Genomic DNA, 19,532 nt, shown 5'->3' with positions numbered 1-19,532 from the left:
CGACTTTGATCTATCATGAGTTGATCACTTAGTAAGTTAATTTAATCTGATTCATTTATTAGCGAATAAAAAAAATTTGAATCTAGTCTACCCTATCATGGGTTGATAAATTAAACTTCATTAGTTCATTCAATTATATTTTTTTTTCAAATCTAAAAAAAATTAATGAGTGTGTTCACATACGAGAAGAATGAGTTTATAAAATCTTTGTCGATTATTTTTTTCTAAGTTTCAATAATTTTAATTTTTGTCTCATAAAAAAAATTGAAATTGATAATAAATCTTTCATGATATATATATATATATATATATATATATATATATATATATATATATATATATATATATATATCTTTAATCATATTTATTTGATTAAATTACTTTATAATTAATTAATAAAATATAATAATTCTAATATTTGTTATATATATAAATGACTGAAAATTATTAATATTAGTTTCTTGTTTTTCTTTGCTGTTATGTTTTCTAACGTTATTTATATTTCTTTCTCTTGTTTTTTACGATTAGTACGCCTTTCATCTAATAATCCAAAACAGAGAGTAAAATTTTGTTTGGCACTTAAGTATAGTTAATTATACGTAATTCAACAAATATGCTTGTTTAAGAGAAATTACGAGATGATTTATATGTAACATGTAAGAATGTTGTTAATTATTTTTCGTAAATTATAAACTTTGAATATACATTACATATATTTTGGTTGAAATCAAAGAATATGGCAATTGAGGATCATTTAATATATTTTTTTGGGTGATTTAAACCTTCTTTCTTATACTTTCCTGAACCAAAATTTCTTGTTCTTTGTGTGGATGGAAAGTGTAAAACATTATGATATATTTTAGTTGAGAGAGAGGAATATTCCATAGATTCCATTTTTTCGTTTCTTTGGAGGATGATGAACTATATCTAATTATATATCTTCCCCAAATATTCTGTCCAACAATGAAATCATCATGGACAACCAATAATGCAAATATTTTATTCCTATGCACAAATTAACCCTTTGGATTTTGGGAAATGGTTCAATCATTCTATCATATATATTAAACAAAATGTCTCTTTTCCTAAGTTAAAACATCACCCATCCACCCACTTTAATACCTTTCCCTTTACAATTAATCCAAACACCTTTCACATTAACTTATAATGATTGGTATTAAACTTTTCCTAACCTCATCTGTCTTACATGCTCATATAATTTCACAATAATATACACAATCTTTCAACATCCAAGTGAAAACGAACAACTTCAAATCTCTTAATTTGTATGCCGCAAAAAACATTTTCTTAATTCTTTTTATCATCTCAAACACATATTTCGAAATAGCTACCAACCAACCAAATGGGGCACACCATCTCATTAGGCTATAATAAATAACACACCACAAAAGAAAGGTACAATTGTTTTTAAGATTTACATGTCTAGAAATATGATAACAAAATACCTTAATGTATATTCATAGTTACTAACCTTTTAATATAAATTATTGGACTATGTTCTTTCTTAAGTTACTGTTGGTTGAAAATTTCCTCATATTATGTAAACAAATTTATATTGGTTTAAATTTATTCTATATTTTATTTCCATAAATAAAAATTTATGTAAAGTGAAAAAGAAAAAGAAAGGATCCATGTTAATCAAACAATTTTGTCATGAACATATAGATGGAAATTAAAGGACCCAATTTTAATTTGTGGAGAAGAAAAAGAAAGCCCCACTTGAAATACAAACAAGCTTAACAGAACATAAAGTGAGAAAACAATAGAACATTACAAGAAAAAGGAAAACAAATTAACAAGAGAGACATGAAAACACGACAGTGCGGTGTTACAATGGAATGGACGAAGGAATCACGATTCCGAAAATTCAGCGATCAATACATCATCAAGATGTCATTGTCGGCGGAAGCCATGATTGGTTGGTTGAAGGGTATTCCACTCCAAGCATCCATGAAGCCACAATCATTGAACATCTGAGTCTCCTGTGCCTCATCGAACACCAAGTAGTTCGTGGAGTTTATGAAACCGATGATTTCGTTCAGAGAGTTCAATCTGTTGCTGAGTTCCGCCATCTGCGCCCTCAGAATCGCGTTCTCAGCTTCCACCTTCAGGTACACCTGCGTCGTCATGCCTATGTTCCTGTTCATTTCATTGTTCTCCTTTTTCAGCTCATCCAATTGGGCACTCAAACCTTCCAGGTGCTGCTGTTTCCTCATGCGAGATCTGCGTGCCGATTCCCTGTTCGATTGCATTCTCTTTCTCTTCCTCTGATCCACCATGTCTCGGTCGCCCTCGGAGCCAGAGTTTTGAAGAGAACTGGAACCGGATGAACAGGCTCCACCGGGAGAAGCCATCGGTGCTATTTGTGCAATAATTGATTGATGAATCTAATTTCCTAGCTAAAAAATAAAAACACAAGTGGTACTATACTATGTTGTTTTTCTGGAAATAAATATGTTATTATTTTGGTAGGAGGTTGGTTGATTTAGTTCATGAGAAAACGTAGAACCAGTGGAGGAAAACAACCGAGAAAGATTGAACCAAGTGTGTCCTGCGTCTTAGAGAAGAGTTTATGGTGAAGCCAGAGAGGAGAATCTCGCAGATTACTGGAGAAGACATTGGTGTTGTCTCTCAATCATTCATAACTGCATAACATGTGTACGAACAAGTTAGCAACGATCGAAACCAGTCCGTGCAAGAGAATCGAATTGGGTTTTGGGAGGAAGGAGAAGAAGATTTGTGGTGATTGATGATGTGTGTGGAGGAGATTAAGATTATTATAGAGGTTGGAAAAGGGTGTGAAAGAATTTTTCAATTCTAGAGGCAGCCAAGAAGATGATAAGAAGGAATAGGAATAGGAAGAAGAAGGGATTGGATTGGATAGATTTTGACCAGTTTCTAGGAGGAGGATAAGAAGAGAAGAGGAAGAGGTTTTGAAGAGATTCAGGGGCTGAATTTATAGAAAAACAATTACACATTGTAACGATGAAAAATAATAAAATAAATCAGAAATATTGGTTTTTGTTTTTTGGAGAATTAAAAAGTCAATAGAAATAAAAGGAGGTAAAAAGCAGGAAAGGGGGAAAGTACTGAGAAAAAGGTCACACAGGGCCACCATGGTCACTGCTCCTGTTCATCTGCACGCGCAGATTTATTTTATGTTCGTTTACGCTTTAATTTCTATTCAGAGTCAGAGATTTTTTTCTATAACTTTTTCAATACAATTTTTATATTTAGCAAGTGGTAACTAGCAACGTGAAGGTGGAATCTTGGCTCATCAATGGTGGTTGCACCAGTTCTTTACTTTAACAATTAAATTTCTTGGTGCTCCTTCCCTCTCTCGATTTCACTTTCCGATTAGTGTTTATTCTTGACAAATCTTTAAGTACATAAAAACTAATCAAATAATGAGTTTCATGAAAATAGCACATTGTTTAGAGTCCTTGACGGTGTGTAGGTATAAATCTATCTGTCACTAGTTGTATTATATAAGAAAGATGTCTATTTAATTACTAAAATATTGCTATCATGAAAGAATATTTTATCACATGCAACAATTTGAGGTATATGTACGACAGAAATAGTTTAAAATGAATTATTGTCACATGATGGATGATGGAGTGCAGCAGAGGTAGTGGAGTATTTAATTTACCGAAGGTGATCGATGCTTTTTTCAACACAGCCAGCTTTTAATTTTATTTTTCACTAAAATATTTGTACTTCATTATTTACATGGTCTTCTCTGCAAGCACATGGTTCCAGTCATGAGTTGTTGGAAAAGAAATTAAAAGCTTCCGACCAAAAATCCAGTGCCAACCCACCTTTTCTTAAGAGGGGGTTTACAGTAGAAAAAATAACATCAATGATAATATCAATGAAAAATAATATATATAATATTCCAGCTGTTACTTGATGCAGGTAAGAGAAAGAAAGATGAGTGTTTCTCTCTCTAGATGCTGCTAGAAGATCCAAATCTATCGAATGTGAATCTAGGGAGAAACTATGTCTGAAAAACAACCTTTTTTCTTACCAAGTTGAGTAGGGTCAGTCATTTTTCATTTTTATGTGTTGTTTCTTGGAAGGTTCAAGATAACATATACATTCATGCATGTTACAAGTATAAGCGTAAACCTTATCACTTAAGTCAATGACATCACCATCCCCAACAACTGAATCTTATTTTATTTGTTAAAAGATTTCCGCTTCACAAAATGTACAAATGGTTTCCACGTGGAGAATATAAGTTTAAGGAAAAACTAGAATGGCTGCTGTCTTTCGTTTTTACTTTGACCGAGTGATCTTCAATGGTTTAATTATCCACAATATGTTATACTTTGATTGCCCAAAAAATTAGATGGCTGCTGCTTCAGTTCGTCTTTTCTTTGACCAAATAATATATATCATATATTTTCTTGGTATATATATATATCTCATAATTCACGAGTTATAACAAACAGAAATAATATTAAAAATCTGTCTGAATGTGCTATACCCATTGTTTTAAATATCCAATTTTTTACATTGAACATGCGTAGAGAAATTCTTTATGAATGTAAACAATGATGCCTTTCATCTAACTATTATTTAATATTTGCATAGTTAACAACTTAACATGTCATTAGAATCGATGATCTTTTTCATCAACGATAATCATTTCTAAATAGGCAATAACAATATTAGTTAGTAATCATTTTTTTTATTTAACTCTAGGAAAACTCTTTTAGAGGGTTGGCTATCTTCGTTAATATATACTTAATATTTAGCTACTTTTTAGTTTTTTATTAGTTAAAAAAATTGTTTGACAAGTGTATGTTTTTAGTAGTTTGTAGTTTTTCTGTAATGCTTTTCTCAGACGTTATTATCTTCTTTTTTATTAGATTATGTATTTTATTTATTTTGTATCGTTAAAACATTCATTAAAAAACTTATTTCCTTTGCTTTTGCATAAACACTTGTAATTAAAAACAGATTAAACTTTATAATTCTATTCATATTGTCATTTTACATTTATCAATGTAATACATAATTTTATCAATAACGTCTATGACAGCTATTTTTACTGTACATATCATATATAATATATGTGGATTTATATATCTATAACGTCTTCATTTGCAACTATTTATTAAATTAAACACTTCTGCCATTTTTTCCTTGGCTTTTAATTAAATGTGAAAAGTGTCAAATATGTTATTATAATCTTTCAATAAAAAATGTGCATGATGTTACTTTATGTAGTGAGCACTCTGTGATGTAGCTGAGTATTGTGGAGCAATTGAGTTCTCCTTTTCAGTCATTGCTTTTGCATCTATTTATAAACATTTTCATTGGCAAATAACATCATATCATACTCACACTTACACTCACACTCACAAAGTGTACAGATTCTCTGACATATTCGTGCCTTGAACAATATTAAGGGGAGATACATTCCAAACAAAATACAATACTCTCACTATATAACAGAATTATGTGTACACAACAACACTAACAATACCAATATGTCCAAAGAAAGTGGTAATGTGCTTGTAAATAGATAGCCATTTACCCAACTTTATATCATCTTAATATTAGACTCAGTTATCTTAGTTTAGACGCAACCTGCAAAAGGCTTGGAAGGGAAAAGCAAATTTCGTATGAAAAGTTGAAGATGTTAAACTTGTGTTAATTTAATATAAATTTCATACTCAATAATATCAAATATATGTTAAATTACGAGTAGTGTCATTTACATGTTAGAAAAAGTTTCGATATTATTTAAATATTTGAATTGGATCGAAAAAAAATAAAATACTAATATGAATTAAAAGCTTGACATTAATTACAAATAAAAAAGTTAATATATAAAAAAATAAGGTCCACAACATTAAGCTTTAAGATTTTATATTATATATGTGTCGTTTCAGACAATTCATGCTTAAAAAATAATCAATTTCTCTAATATATCAATGTATAACACCCAAAATTAAAAGATCACACTATTAATTAATGTATTACATAATTGATACTAAGCATATACAATTACATAAACATATATTATACATAAGCATATGTATTTACAAACCATCAAGTCTAGCTACTTCACATTTCTCTTACTTGCACTATCCTCTACTCACATATATTATACAATCATCAAGAGCGGATCTGTGACACCCGGGCACGGAGACGAGGGCGGGGAGTGACGCCGGTGCAAGAAGCATGGTGCAGGGGGCACAGACAAGGAGCGGCTCCTGGCAGCTTCGGGTGGAAGGGGTACATGGACGAATCGAACATACACCGGAATGAGAGGGATTTGGAGACTGTGTAGGTATGGGACTATACAGTTGAAGGATAGCTTAAAGGAATTGATTTGACTACTCATATCACCAAAATGCATTTGCTTTTCGGTAGCCTGACTCATAAGAACTCCATGGTTAAGCGTGCTTAGCCTGGAGTAATTCTGGGATGGGTGACCTTCCGGGAAGTTTTCCCGGAAAGTGTGCGAGTGAGGACAAAGCACACTGGAAAGCCTGGTGGTGATCTGTGGGGGCAGTCGATGGTCCCTGTGAGTTGCCGATATATGAAATAGTAGACTTAGAGATTCTACACCTATCATGTGAACACTCAACCAACAATATACTAGGACCTATCTCTTCATCACCATGACAATGTTAATTCAATATAGTTGTCAAAATGGTGTTCTTTCACTCTAAATCTCACTATAGGAACCTTCATTAACTCTAACAACTAAATATTTTTTTTTCTATGTGAGTAGCATACTAGTAGAATCATGACAATCTTTTTATAGAATCATCATTCAATACACCCTAAACTCAAAATCAATGTAACTCTTCCTCCTTGGAAGTCACTACAATCTTATCACCCATACAACCAAGCATCATACATATAAAATTAAAACATTCATTATTATTAAGAAATCAACACATATGTGTAATTAAAACAATCTAAAATAGACAAATTATCTAATACATAGGGTAGCGCCTAATGGGACTCCCTAACACCCAATACCCTAAGCCCCTAGAGCTCCTTGGAATCTTATTACAGATAGCGTCCAACATAAAGCTCCTAGTGCCTAACGTAAAGCTCTTGACACCCAACACTATTGTAAAGCGTCCAACGACGTTCATTAGACGTCCAACGCCCATCACTCTAGAGCTTATTGTCTAGTGAACATCCAATGGTCTCTAGATAACGCTAATGATACAACATCCCTCGATGAAACACATTTAGCGACGAAAATGAGGTTGTTGTTCGGTAATTATAAAGGGATTTCACGTCTCGTTAATAAATATTTCCAACTACCTTATTATCGATTAATTTTATTCCGTTGAAAAAAGACATTTATTAACGAATTTTTATTATTTCCAACAAATTATGAAAGTCAATTATACTTGTTTTTTTATATTTAGTGTTGTTAATGAATGTCTTTGGTTAAATATTGATTCACCGTATAATCAATCAATTATAGAGCAAGTTAAAAAGTCTGGACAACTTACTCAAGATCTTTGGTTTTGAAAATGAAAAGTGTAGTATTTATTAAAAAAAATTGTATCCTTCACTAGTAAAAAAATGGGATTAGAAAGCGCAATATACGCTTCGGTTTAAGCGAACCCAAATCGTATAATAGTGTGGTGGCAGAGTCGTAATAATAGCTTAAATATATGCTTCGGTTGTCCCATGACCGGTGCCTAAAACATGCTACTAACTCGGTTCTACGTAAAACCGAGGCATAAAACTCTGTCCAAACCTGCTCCACTAACAGCTGTTGGATCTGATAAAAGCTACTAACTCAGTTGCCCAGCAACCGATGTCTAAAGGGCACTACTAACTCGGTTCCTAGAATCGAGGCATACAACTCTTGCCACCTAACTCGATTCTGATGAAACCCGAGGCATGATGTGGTCTTTGATTTTTTCATTTCCAGAGCCCAACATCTTCTGCTCTCACATTAACTCTTCATTTTCACTTCTTCTCTGTCCGTGCTCTCCCATTCTTCCTCTCTTCTTCGTGCTCTCACTCCCCTCGTGCTCTCACTCTTCTCTGTTTGTGCCTTCGCCGTTGTACCTCCTCCGCCGCTGCTGCCTCTGCCACTGCTGCCTCCGCCGCTCTAGATCCACCGCTCCAAATCGTCATCGCCAAGCCGCTCCAGATCGGCGAGCCCTCCGTCGTTGCTGCCTCCGCCATTATTGCCTCCGCCTCTCTAGATCCACCGCTCCAGATCGCCATCGCCAAGCCGCTCCAGATCGGCGAGCCCTCCGTCGTTGTTGCCTGCCTCCGCCACTCTAGATCCACCGCTCCAGATCGCCATCGCCAAGCCGCTCCAGATCGGCGAGCCCTCCGTCGTTGTTGCTTGCCTCCGCCGCTCTGGATCCACCGCTCCAGATCGCCATCGCCAAGCCGCTCCAGATCGGCGAGCCCTCCGTCGTTGCTGCCTCCACCATTCTTCCCCTCCGTTGTCGCCGCCGCCCTACCTCCAGCCGTCGCAACCCTGTGTGATTGGAAACCCTAAGGGAGCTTCCTGGTTCGTAGCAGAAGGTGTTCATCTACTCTTGTTCTTCTGCTTTTGAGGCCAGGCCAGTAAAGACTCACAATCACAAGCACTTTGGGTTTCTGAAATTGGGAAATGTTAGGTCTGTTTTGATCTCGGATTGGGATTGAGATTTTCCGGTTGTGTGAAAAATATTGACTTGCACTTGTTGTTGAAACAGTTTCTTGTTGCTTAAACAGTTTCTTGTTGCTGAAACAGTTTCTTGTTGCTGAAACAATTTCTGCTTGCTGAAATAATTTTTGGTTGCCTATTGAAAACACGTTGCATCTAAAAAAAAAAATAGGATACTGCCTCGGTTATGTAAGAACCGAGGCATATTTCTGTCTACTTTTATCTCAGTTCATAACCGAGGCATAAAGTCTGTCCTTTTTTACCTCATCCACATATGCCTCGGTTGCAAAACCGATGCCATTAATAAAAAATAACCGGTGTCTTTTCTTCTTATTGTACTACTGCTTGTCTTTTTTTTTCCCTTAGTTTACTTGAAAAATACATGGAGTGACACACTCAAAGTTGATAAATATTACAATGTTCAAATTTAAAATATATCACTTTTAAAAGCGAATTATGTATTTGGTTTAATGTTTAGAGTGTTGAATTCATCTTTGAGATGTAAAAAGTAAAAAAATCATGTTATGGGATTAAGATGATCACAATCACATAAGCTCATACTATTTAAGATTTCCTCTTAAGTAAAATTATCCTTAATTAACCAATAATGAATTATTAATGAGATAATTAAGAATAACGGACTTGTCTAATCTAGATGTATTTAAGTAAAAGTCCACTAAAATAGTATAAATGGGTGTTGTTCACAACTTAAAACACTATTAATTTATTATCATATTTATTACAGTTCTAACCATTACTTGCAGCATCAAAGTGTCTTTATAAACATTTATCTAGGTCTCTATTTGAATTCATCACAAACTAAAATGGATAAAAGAATATTTGAAACTTAAAAAGTGATGTGTAAGACTTATCTGAACTTGTGAAGACATCTTATCCTCATAAATACGAAAACTACTTGAAATATATTCAATTTAGAGGGAGATTATTTTTTTAGCAAGATAACGTATATCTATCCCTATATATAAAGCGAATACCTCTTTTTATATATACAATTTTTATTATCATTGTACCCTACATAATATAATTATTAACTAATTTGTAAAAAAATATAATTGTTAACTGATGCTTTTAAAAAATATAATTACTATTTTTATTATTTTTTTTCTTATATATTAACTTAATCAATTTAAATATATTATTAACTCATAATACAATTAAAACATTAAAAAAAAACGGACACATGAACACGCTTATATTTACACTAGTATACATAAACATGATATCAGGGCTACTAGTTTATATGCATAGCCAAGAAAAAATCCCATTTGGTTACACTTTGTGTACAGTGCAAGTCTATAAAAAACATGTAACCAAACACAAAACTAAAATATGCAAGTTGGTTCCCAGCCTCAATATATTAAGAAACAAGATTTAGAAGAACAGTTCACATAGTAGAACCAGTGACAGTTACATGAGACCACAACGTCTATACTTAATTTCATGAATGACTTTGTCTACACAAACCTCTTCTCCTTGGAAGATGCTTCGATTGTGTTGTATCCACAATGTCCACGTCATACTATACCATAATATATCCCATTCTGTTTTCTTAAAATTGTTTTCTCTACACAAATGTTCACCCACTTATAAGATGTTTCCCAAATATTAGAAAATAACACTATATGCAGATTCATGCAAGTGTTTGCAAAAAGCACAGACAAAATCCTTTGGTTTTTGGATAATTTCTCTCCTCCTCAAATTGTCTTTAGTTTTTGCAACGTTTTGTTCCAGTTGTCATCTACCCACATTCTCATTCTACTCTCCATCTCTAATTTATAATCTCTGACCAAGAACAACCTGCTATATGCTGTGTTCAAAACATAGTCTTTTCATTCCCTACTTTTCTAGGCACCATGTTTTCAAACCATTTCTCATGGGTTCTTATTCCACCTATTTTTCTAAGATCCCTCGACCAAATTCAGTTCTTTTTATCTTGTACCTTACCTGTCTCTAGTCCACACTTGACCTGATCTAACACTAAGTTTAGAGTGTACTAAAGTTTGATTCCCTCTTGAAATTTCATTTTAGTACCATGAGCTTCTATAAAGATTCCAACGTATATTAGCATTTTTAGAAGGGGAAAAAGCCTGCAAATTTCATTTCCATCTAGATTTATACTAATGTTGAGTATGAAGTTATACTTCTATGATAAAAGGTTGTGATTTCACATTCGTTCCTACATCATCAGTTGAAGACAATGTCCAACGGTTATCAACTCAGTAACTAAATTAACGGTTAACATTATTGCAGCTTCCTGGAAAAGGTAGGTATGCACATCGAATGTCTTTACATATTTTGCAAACGTCTTACTGCTTCTACTACAAAATATTATTACAGATCAAGCATAATTCAGGTAAATATTTTATTCTTTTTGTTTTATACTTTCATTTTACTGAACTGATATATAACTTGTTTTATCAATACATTTCAACAAGTGCACAACTGAGGGTGTGGATAACCTCTCGTATGAAAAGATCTCGTTGAATAAGTACTTAATTATACATCTTATGAACTCACAGGCAGTGATCCACATTCAAGTTAGAGAGAATTGCCGTGTTATATGAGGAAAGCATCACCTTATAACCATGGATACATTTGAAAGCACAAATTATTTAACTCTTTTCTATTAAATTTAAGAAAACAACTTATGAACAACATAGTACAAATGGGTTTAGCCGAAATACCAAAACGATATGCATGGCTATATACAAGTTTAGTCATTACGAGACGCCATTATCCTTGTGGAGACGCCAAATTAAAAAAAGTACTGAAGCAATCTCATCAAAGTACAAAACTTGGCAGTTATAGGTCCTTTAAGTTTACAGTTTGTCTAGGGAAAAACAGAACTACTACTCCTAGAGACAGGCAACAGAGCTAGAACGCAATGGAAGAATTAACCATCTATGCATTGGCAGAAGCAGCTTCAGGATGATAATGTTGCATCTCATTCCACATCATTTCCCTAATCATCTGTTCTCCCCAATGTTCATCTATGTCAAGATTGATGGGAACCTGTGCAAGAGGGTTGCACCTTGGATCATACAGGCCAGACATATATGGGTGTTGGAGAGCTTCTAAGACAGTAATTCTCTTGGTTGGATCAAATACAAGCATCTTTTGCAACAAATCTATGGCTAATGGATCTGCTTGTGGATATAGCTGAGAGAAGTGTCTCCCCCTAGTATAGGGCAGTGATTTGATAAACCTCCTGGCTTTTGCATTATCAATAAACTCAATATGAGATTCATGCTGGCTTCCAAGAACACTTATAATTAGTTTCAGCTGGTTGAGACACTCGGTGCCAGGGAAAATTGGCTTTCTACCAAGAATCTCAGCAAAGATGCACCCTACTGACCAGACATCAATGGAGGTCCCGTAGTTGTCACAGCATAGCAAGAGCTCCGGTGCACGGTACCAACGAGTGACAACATATTCTGTCATAAACTGGCCATCAACTCCATTAGTTCGAGCAAGCCCAAAGTCACATATCTTCAAATCACAGTTGGCATTTATGAGCAGATTCCCAGGCTTCAAATCCCGGTGAAGAATATTTGCTGAATGGAGGTATTTAAGACCTCGAAGGAGCTAAAGTAAGAGTTCATGGTTAGTATCAATAACAAGAATAGTTAAAATGTGCAAAGATTGGAAATTCATAGAGGATCCGTTAACTGTTTCTAATGGTCAATGCTGATAAACATTCTACAGCAGAATTCTTTAACAAAATGTGGAAAATTACAAGCATAATCAATAATAGTTATTTTCTTAAGAAGTTTAATCATTTAATCAATCGATGTTAAGGTCACATCAGTCCACCAATTGGGGCCCATGACTTCCATGATAGGACACGATCGAACATTGAAGGCACAAAAAAGTTAGAGAGCACGAAATTGCCCCAACTTCTCTAAAACAACTTGATGTTACTGTATAAGAATGCACGAAAGAGGATGTTTAAGGGTTGATTCACTGATGTTGTATGTTAATAACAGAAAACGGAGAATTCACTTCGAAACATGACAATGCCAGTTAAACACTGAAAGAATGCATTTGCAATTACACTTCAAACCTCAACCAAATCTCTTTCAAAATGAATATGTCATGCCTTTGTGCAAATCCAAAAAGAATTCAGAACCACAGTTCTAGAAATTAGAAAGAAGAGATGAAGGATTGGAAAAAAATACCATAACAGAGTGGTTAGTACCTGAAACAAGAAATATTTGCAATGATCATTGGAAAGTGGCTGCGAGGACTTAATAATTTGGTGAAGATCGGTATCCATGAGTTCGTAGACCAAGTAGACATCCTTAAAACTTGTCCTGTGGATTGGCATCATGACATCTTTCAAAGCAATGACATTCTCGTGCCGAATGTGTCTAAGCAGCTTCAGTTCCCTCAAAGTTCTCAAAGCATCAATAGAATTCTCAAATATATTACCAATCTTCTTAATTGCAACTCTCTCATTGGTTTCCCGATTGATGGAAGAGCACACCACGCCATATGCTCCGCGGCCAATAGGCTTGATTGGAACGTACTTCGTATCAATCTCAAACAAAGTTTGCCATATTGTATAATAATGTTTTCCCTTTGGCTTAATTCTGTTTGGTGGTTCAACTAGAGTTGCCATTTCCTGCAAATCAACACCAGCACAATATATTCTCAACAAGTAAACAGACATAGGAGACTAAAGTAATAAGCTCACAACTATAACAGTAAATTCATTATTATAGCCACGGGTCATGCATTACTAACTGGGTCATGCATTACTAACTGTGACAAGCAATCAACAGTCTGTTAAAGCTGGCATCAAACAAATATCAGAAAGACAATGCATTATATATCAGAGGTATTGTTGCAGGATAAAGGTGAATCATTGGATACTTTTTTATGCCATGTTAGAGAAGGTTCGAATCAATTCTTACTTGTAATTTCTACATCTGGATTTTGATCTTTTGATGTCACCCTGTCTCTTTTTAGAACCTATTCTCTCCAAGACCATCTTTTTAGACATCTTTTTTGTTAAAAAAAATACCAAAGATTCAATTTTATCTTTCCTCTTCCCTGATCTCAACCCACCCACCCATCCCAATAGCAAAGAAACCAAATCTTAGATTACAAAAAGAGTGAGAAAAGCGTTCATACCACAAAATTCAGCTTTCATCCCAGCATCTCCCCTTTCCTTGCAGCTCTGACTCGGAGGCCCCAAAAGCGAATCCAAAGACGAAGAATCCCTCGATTGATGCAGCTTCAAGAAAACGTTCTGTACCAAAAACAAATTTTCACAGTTGAAGCCACAACTAATATAGTGGATTGGATTCACGAAGTGGGTCTCGTCTCATTTGAAATCTTATCAAATTAACAATAAATAAATATCTGAATTTCATCGAGATCAGGCTAGAGAAGAAGAAAAAGAGGCCATAGCCATAGCCATAGTCATCATCATATTAAAAAAGAAATAAATATAACGTATCCTCATATAATAATATTAATAATAACAGTAATACTTACCTAAACATAAAGGCAGACAATAAAATATTATGTAAATATAAAAGGAGGGTCCGATTCAATTTAGAAGGGAGAAAAGAAAGGGAAAGAGAGCATAAGCATTTTAGCATATCCTGCTACTCACATGAGTCACGACGACGACCCCAACCCACACGGCATTGGTTTTGTTTCGTGGTATTATCACTGTTTAGCTTTGCTTTTCCCGCAAGAGAGAATGCAAAATACGACAACGTAAGTATGTGTGTTTGGGCTTTCGGAACTAAAATACTAAATTATAAAACAGTCTTGCTTTTGCTTTTTCTTTTTCTTTTTCACGCCAACGTTAAGATTCACAAATTTGGTTCAGCCGTTTGGTATTAATTTCGATTCAGGCGCAAACAACTTGGCAAGTTTCCTTTCAACAAATGTTTTGAAAATGTAAGGAAAGTATTTGGTAGGCAGCGAGGTGAGGTACCAATCCTACGTCTACAACTGCAAGTGCAACCAAAACCTATTCAATGCTCGCTCGCCAAAGGAACCCTAACTGCGTGAGTTCGCTTCTACGGTCTCTTTTGCCCCCACACTGCTACGTACACCTATTTCTCTCCATACATTACTCCTCCTTCCTCTTTTTTTCTTCCTTCCGATTCCACGTTTTTCCTTCTTTTTTAAATATCTTCAACCTTCACTCAATATAGTCAAAATCAAAATATATTATTTTACAAACAGTTGGGATATTAATTGCTTATCCACATTGAAAAGATAAAAGTATATATTATATGATTTTGATAAATATAATTCACATTTAACACTAGAGCATCCAATATTTATATTATTTTCTAACAAGTAAAATTAATGAATTCGATATTTGTTATATATTTAAAGATTCTTTTTTAAAGTAAGACAATGTTTTTGACCGAATAAATCTAAAAGAAATCAAGCTACAACAACTAATTTGATACAATATTTATTTGTAAAATGAGATATTATTTTGACCTACTTATGTGAATTTCATATAAAAAATAATAATATTGAGTTAGATTGATTACCGGAATTCTACTATTCGGATATTTAAAGGTTTGATTTAGTCTTCCCATTTAACAAAAAGGTCGCCTTCAAGCTTTTTATAGAGATTCTTTTGTTTGTTAAGGCTCTGACAGTGCATTCTTTAGGTACGTGATTTTGATTCTTGGAGGACATAATTAACACATTTTTTTATTTAATATTGATCCTTATGTAGAATTGTTGGTTAGTTATTTTGTCTAATTGGGTTTAGTTATTAATTATTATTTACTTTCTTGTAAAGATTTATAAATAATAAAGAATAATAATGATCTTTTAAGAGATGACGATTGATTTATTAATAAAGTTGTTATAAATAGATATTTTTATTAATCACGTTTTATTTTATAAGAATCATAATTTAAAAAAAAAATATAAACCTTTTTATTATTTAATAGAATATAGATGATATATATAGTTTATTTACTTTTGACGATAATATATTATACGTAATAGATGATAGTATAGATAGAAAAGTTGAAAAGTAATAAATCTGTTTAATATTTTAATAGAGTATAGATGATATATATAGTTTTGTATTTTATAGATCTCTTTTGTTAAAAAAAAGTTATATATGTGTCATTGAAATTTATGGACATACATACATATATATATATATATATATATATATATATATATATATATATATATATATATATATATATTATAGAGAACTGTATATATTAAAATGATACATTTTTTTTTACTTTGAAGTTTCTACATTGTGTTGGTCATGAATGAAGCAACAAAACTCCAATTTTTAAAAATTTGGATAGCTATGAAAATATAATGCAAAGATATAAGATTGCCTCTTAAATGTTCATGCCAATTCACACTCTTTCAAGCAAATTCACTCTTTTCAATTTGTCAACATAAGACTTAACTTTTATATACTCTTATACATATTTAATTTTTTTTTAAAAAAGCGTGATTTTCTTACATTTAGAAGTAACTTTTTAATAAATTCGTAAAATAAATAAATTTAAAGAAAAAATCATAAAGAAATAAATTATATTTTGAAAACAGTGACAGTTGTATTTTACTTTTTTTATTTCTTCATTTATTTTTATTAAGATTTTATTTTAATATTCTTATGTAGTTTGATACGTATTTGCTTAGTATACTACACAACTTTCAGACAATGTTAAATAAAGAATATAGTTTTTTTGGTCCAAAGTTTTGGAATTAGTACATACAAGACAATAAGATAAAGGTAACACCTCAAATTAATCGCACATATTAATCATAAAATTAAGGTTCTAATCATGATTAAGGCATGATTGGCTCCTCCTTACTTATGTTAACAGTAAAGGTCCAATAAAAAATAATATAACTAGGTGAACATCCAAGTGAAAATGTTAGATTTTCTAAAAACTCTAGTACCTTTTCAAAACGAACTAATATTTATTTGAAAGTTGGAATGCGTCCGCAAATATACTCACCAACTAGAGACTAAAAATCCAAATCTAAGAAGTGAAGAAAAGAAGCTAAAGACCGATAATCAAGCATATGAGTACAACAATAATATATTGTGGTTATAGGATTTATTCAATCCTGTAAGAAAATTAATTTTAAAAAATACTATTTTAATTAAAAAATATTTTCTCTCTCATCTAACACTGACCTTTATAAAAAGTTCATGTTATTATAAGAAAACATAATAAAATGATTATATATATATATATATATGTTATTTTTTTAATTTCTTAACATGTGTAAAATTGTATAGGTTTATAGAAGATATATAAACTTAATGTCTAGTTAATCCTAAAATATTTAAATGTCTTTAACATTAAATTTTATAATTAATTCTTTCTAGGATCTCTTAGTTATGCAAAAACATATGTTTATATACTAAGTATATTCATTCTAAGTTTTCAAAGCAATAACAAGCACAAGTTTAAGTTATCATGCAACATTTGTAATATCTCACTAAAAAATTACTTTCTTATTAATCATCACAAGATAATATATATATATATATATATATATATATATATATATATATATATATATAATATATATATATATATATATATATAATATTTACATCACACTTAAAACTTTCTTCAAAATAAAAATCTCCTTTAAAATTATAAACATATAGATATCTCAAAAAGAAATTAAACAAAACAGAAAAAGTAAATATTTTCCCACTTTATTTTCTATCACTGTTCATATAATTTTTTTTAAATATAATGTGTAACACATAATAAAACAACATGAAATGATTTTTTTTTAAATCTCTCATTCATGCCATAAAACTCATATACATGTATGTATTTTTCATAATTCATAAATTATAACAAGTGTTTAATAACAAGTGTTTAATTTTTAATTTATTGACTACATCTCATGTTATAAAACAAGGATATGATACTTGTATCGTCTGATTGTACAGTCAATCACAAAATTATAACTTGAACGGTCACCTAACAGACAAGATGACAACTTAACAAACTAAGAGATCAACTAACAAACCAGATAGTCAACTAATAGATCGAATGGTGAGCCATCAACCAAAATAGTCACCTAACAGACCGGACAGAGGACCATTAACCCGTACGACCATCTAACATACTAGATGGCGAGCCATCAGCCCAGATGGTCACCTAACAGATTGAACGCGCGAACCATCAACCTGGACGACCATCTAACAGTCGATGTTGCCAACTAACAAATCGAACGACAGATCATTAGACCGGACGAACTACTAGATTGGACTACATGTCACCAACCCAGGCGAACAACTAATAGACCGGACGATAATCTATCAAGTCGAACGGTCAACTACCAACCCGACAACAAATAATCAACTGGACGATCAAACAACAGATCAAGTGACTGATCACCAAATAGAACCAAAGTATATCAGCTCCAAAATAGTTTCATTTAAGGTTAAAGCATTATTAGTCATGTTTGGGCCATTATTAGGCCAACATTAATAAAAAAAACTTTCATAAAATTTATAAATAAGGGTTTGAGGTAAGGAGGTTGTTCACCTATTAAATATAACATTCACTGCTTTTTTTCTAAGTTGATCTGAATTTGTCATCGTAGTACCGTTTGTAGGTATCATCTAAGTAGTTGGATGCACGAGAGGTTCCTCAGACCGAACAAGACTTATACTTGTGAGTGAATATTTAAAGACTAAGTAGTTGGACCTACAGACTTGACCCCACACTTGAAACAATACCAATATCATAAGAACTTGATTGTGTTTTAAGAAGACATATGTGTTGAACCAGATTCAAATATATGCAATTATCGCACTACCTTCGATAAGTTGTCTCACATAACAAAGTTATATGATAGGAATATATCTTTTCATATGATCCGATGAATCCCTATAACCTAAAGGACAAAGTTACTTTTAACACTGCATACTAGATCATAAAAATCTCTTTTCTTTATGTAAAATATTAATAAAGTCCAAATATCTCTTTTAGAATTTAAAATTCAATACCTAATCTAAACATCTTAATATAGTATTCATTCCTCATAAATAATTATGTCTATACCACATTACACTACATGTAATATTACAACATAAACATCATATGCTCTTATTGTAATAGATTCAAACTGAATTTAATAAATTTCAATTCATCATTCATAACTTTATAATAATATTCAATTATAATATGTTGATATAACATAACCATTAGTGAAAAATAAACAACTTTAGCAATTACATATAATTAAAAGCATGTAATTTAAAGTTTAGAAAACATTGTATTTTCTCAACAACTAACTTTCCTCCCTCAATGAATTAACACATGTCTTAATTTGTTCAATCAAGGGTTTATAACCAATGAATTTTTAGTAGTTTAGCCAACAAAACTATCAAGTTTTTAATGATGTAAATTTTGCCAAACAGTAAACCTGTGAAGTTTTTAAATAAATGAGTTTTGTTTGGAAAGAACATGGTCACCCAATAACTATGTGTAGTGTAGAATTGAATGCATATTGGCAAACTAGTCCAAAAATGTTATAATTCATTTTTCATACATATAATTTAGTTATTGGTTTCTAAATAATAGCATTTTGAACCAACTTGACTTAAAACATTCTATATTTTAACCACATAAATGCGCAACATATTCTATCTAACATAATGTTATAATTCATTTTTCATACATATTCTATCTAACTCTACCTAAGACATAGAGGACAAGATGAGAGTGACGTATCTCAACTTGTGTTGGTAAGCTTAATTTTCGAGGACGAAAATTTTGTTGTTGGGGAGAATGTAAGGACCGTATATTCTTTGGAAAAGAATTGTGGTGGA

The 19,532-nt window shown here is 32.3% G+C and overlaps 2 protein-coding genes across 4 annotated transcripts; both read right to left on the bottom strand.

Annotated features, from left to right (window-relative positions):
- Nucleotides 1-1,712: 1,712 nt before the first annotated feature.
- On the bottom strand, nucleotides 1,713-3,162 carry LOC108331322 (bZIP transcription factor 44). Its single transcript, XM_017565981.2, has one exon. The coding sequence runs from the start codon at nucleotides 2,373-2,375 to the stop codon at nucleotides 1,896-1,898; it is 480 nt and encodes a 159-aa protein (XP_017421470.1). The 5' UTR covers nucleotides 2,376-3,162; the 3' UTR covers nucleotides 1,713-1,895.
- An 8,254-nt stretch (nucleotides 3,163-11,416) lies between these two features.
- Nucleotides 11,417-14,768, bottom strand: LOC108323284 (mitogen-activated protein kinase 7). 3 transcript variants are annotated; one of them, XM_017555697.2, is made up of 4 exons: nucleotides 14,325-14,768; nucleotides 13,838-13,955; nucleotides 12,900-13,325; nucleotides 11,417-12,286 (listed from the first exon to the last, which is right to left on the bottom strand). In XM_017555697.2, the coding sequence occupies exons 3-4, from the start codon at nucleotides 13,320-13,322 to the stop codon at nucleotides 11,603-11,605; spliced, it is 1,107 nt and encodes a 368-aa protein (XP_017411186.1). In that variant the 5' UTR covers nucleotides 13,323-13,325; nucleotides 13,838-13,955; nucleotides 14,325-14,768; the 3' UTR covers nucleotides 11,417-11,602. The 3 variants fall into 3 exon arrangements, with proteins under 3 accessions (XP_017411186.1, XP_017411193.1, XP_052732000.1); XM_017555704.2 differs by having other exon boundaries at nucleotides 14,204-14,337; XM_052876040.1 differs by lacking the exon at nucleotides 14,325-14,768 and having other exon boundaries at nucleotides 13,838-14,144.
- Between the last annotated feature and the right edge of the window lie 4,764 nt (nucleotides 14,769-19,532).

Source organism: Vigna angularis, chromosome 1 (genome assembly GCF_016808095.1).
Source record: "Vigna angularis cultivar LongXiaoDou No.4 chromosome 1, ASM1680809v1, whole genome shotgun sequence".
Classification (NCBI taxonomy): domain Eukaryota; kingdom Viridiplantae; phylum Streptophyta; class Magnoliopsida; order Fabales; family Fabaceae; genus Vigna; species Vigna angularis.
This window is presented reverse-complemented; position numbering and strand designations above follow the sequence as displayed.

What these genes read in the sequence shown, in the direction of transcription:
- LOC108331322 (XM_017565981.2), bottom strand. Translation starts at nt 2,375, where the DNA reads ATGGCTTCTCCCGGTGGAGCCTGTTCATCCGGTTCCAGTTCTCTTCAA.
- LOC108323284 (XM_017555697.2), bottom strand. Translation starts at nt 13,322, where the DNA reads ATGGCAACTCTAGTTGAACCACCAAACAGAATTAAGCCAAAGGGAAAA. An exon ending in GCAAATATTTCTTGTTTCAG is followed by an intron (nt 12,287 to 12,899) that starts GTACTAACCACT and finishes CTCTTACTTTAG; the next exon opens with CTCCTTCGAGGTCTTAAATA.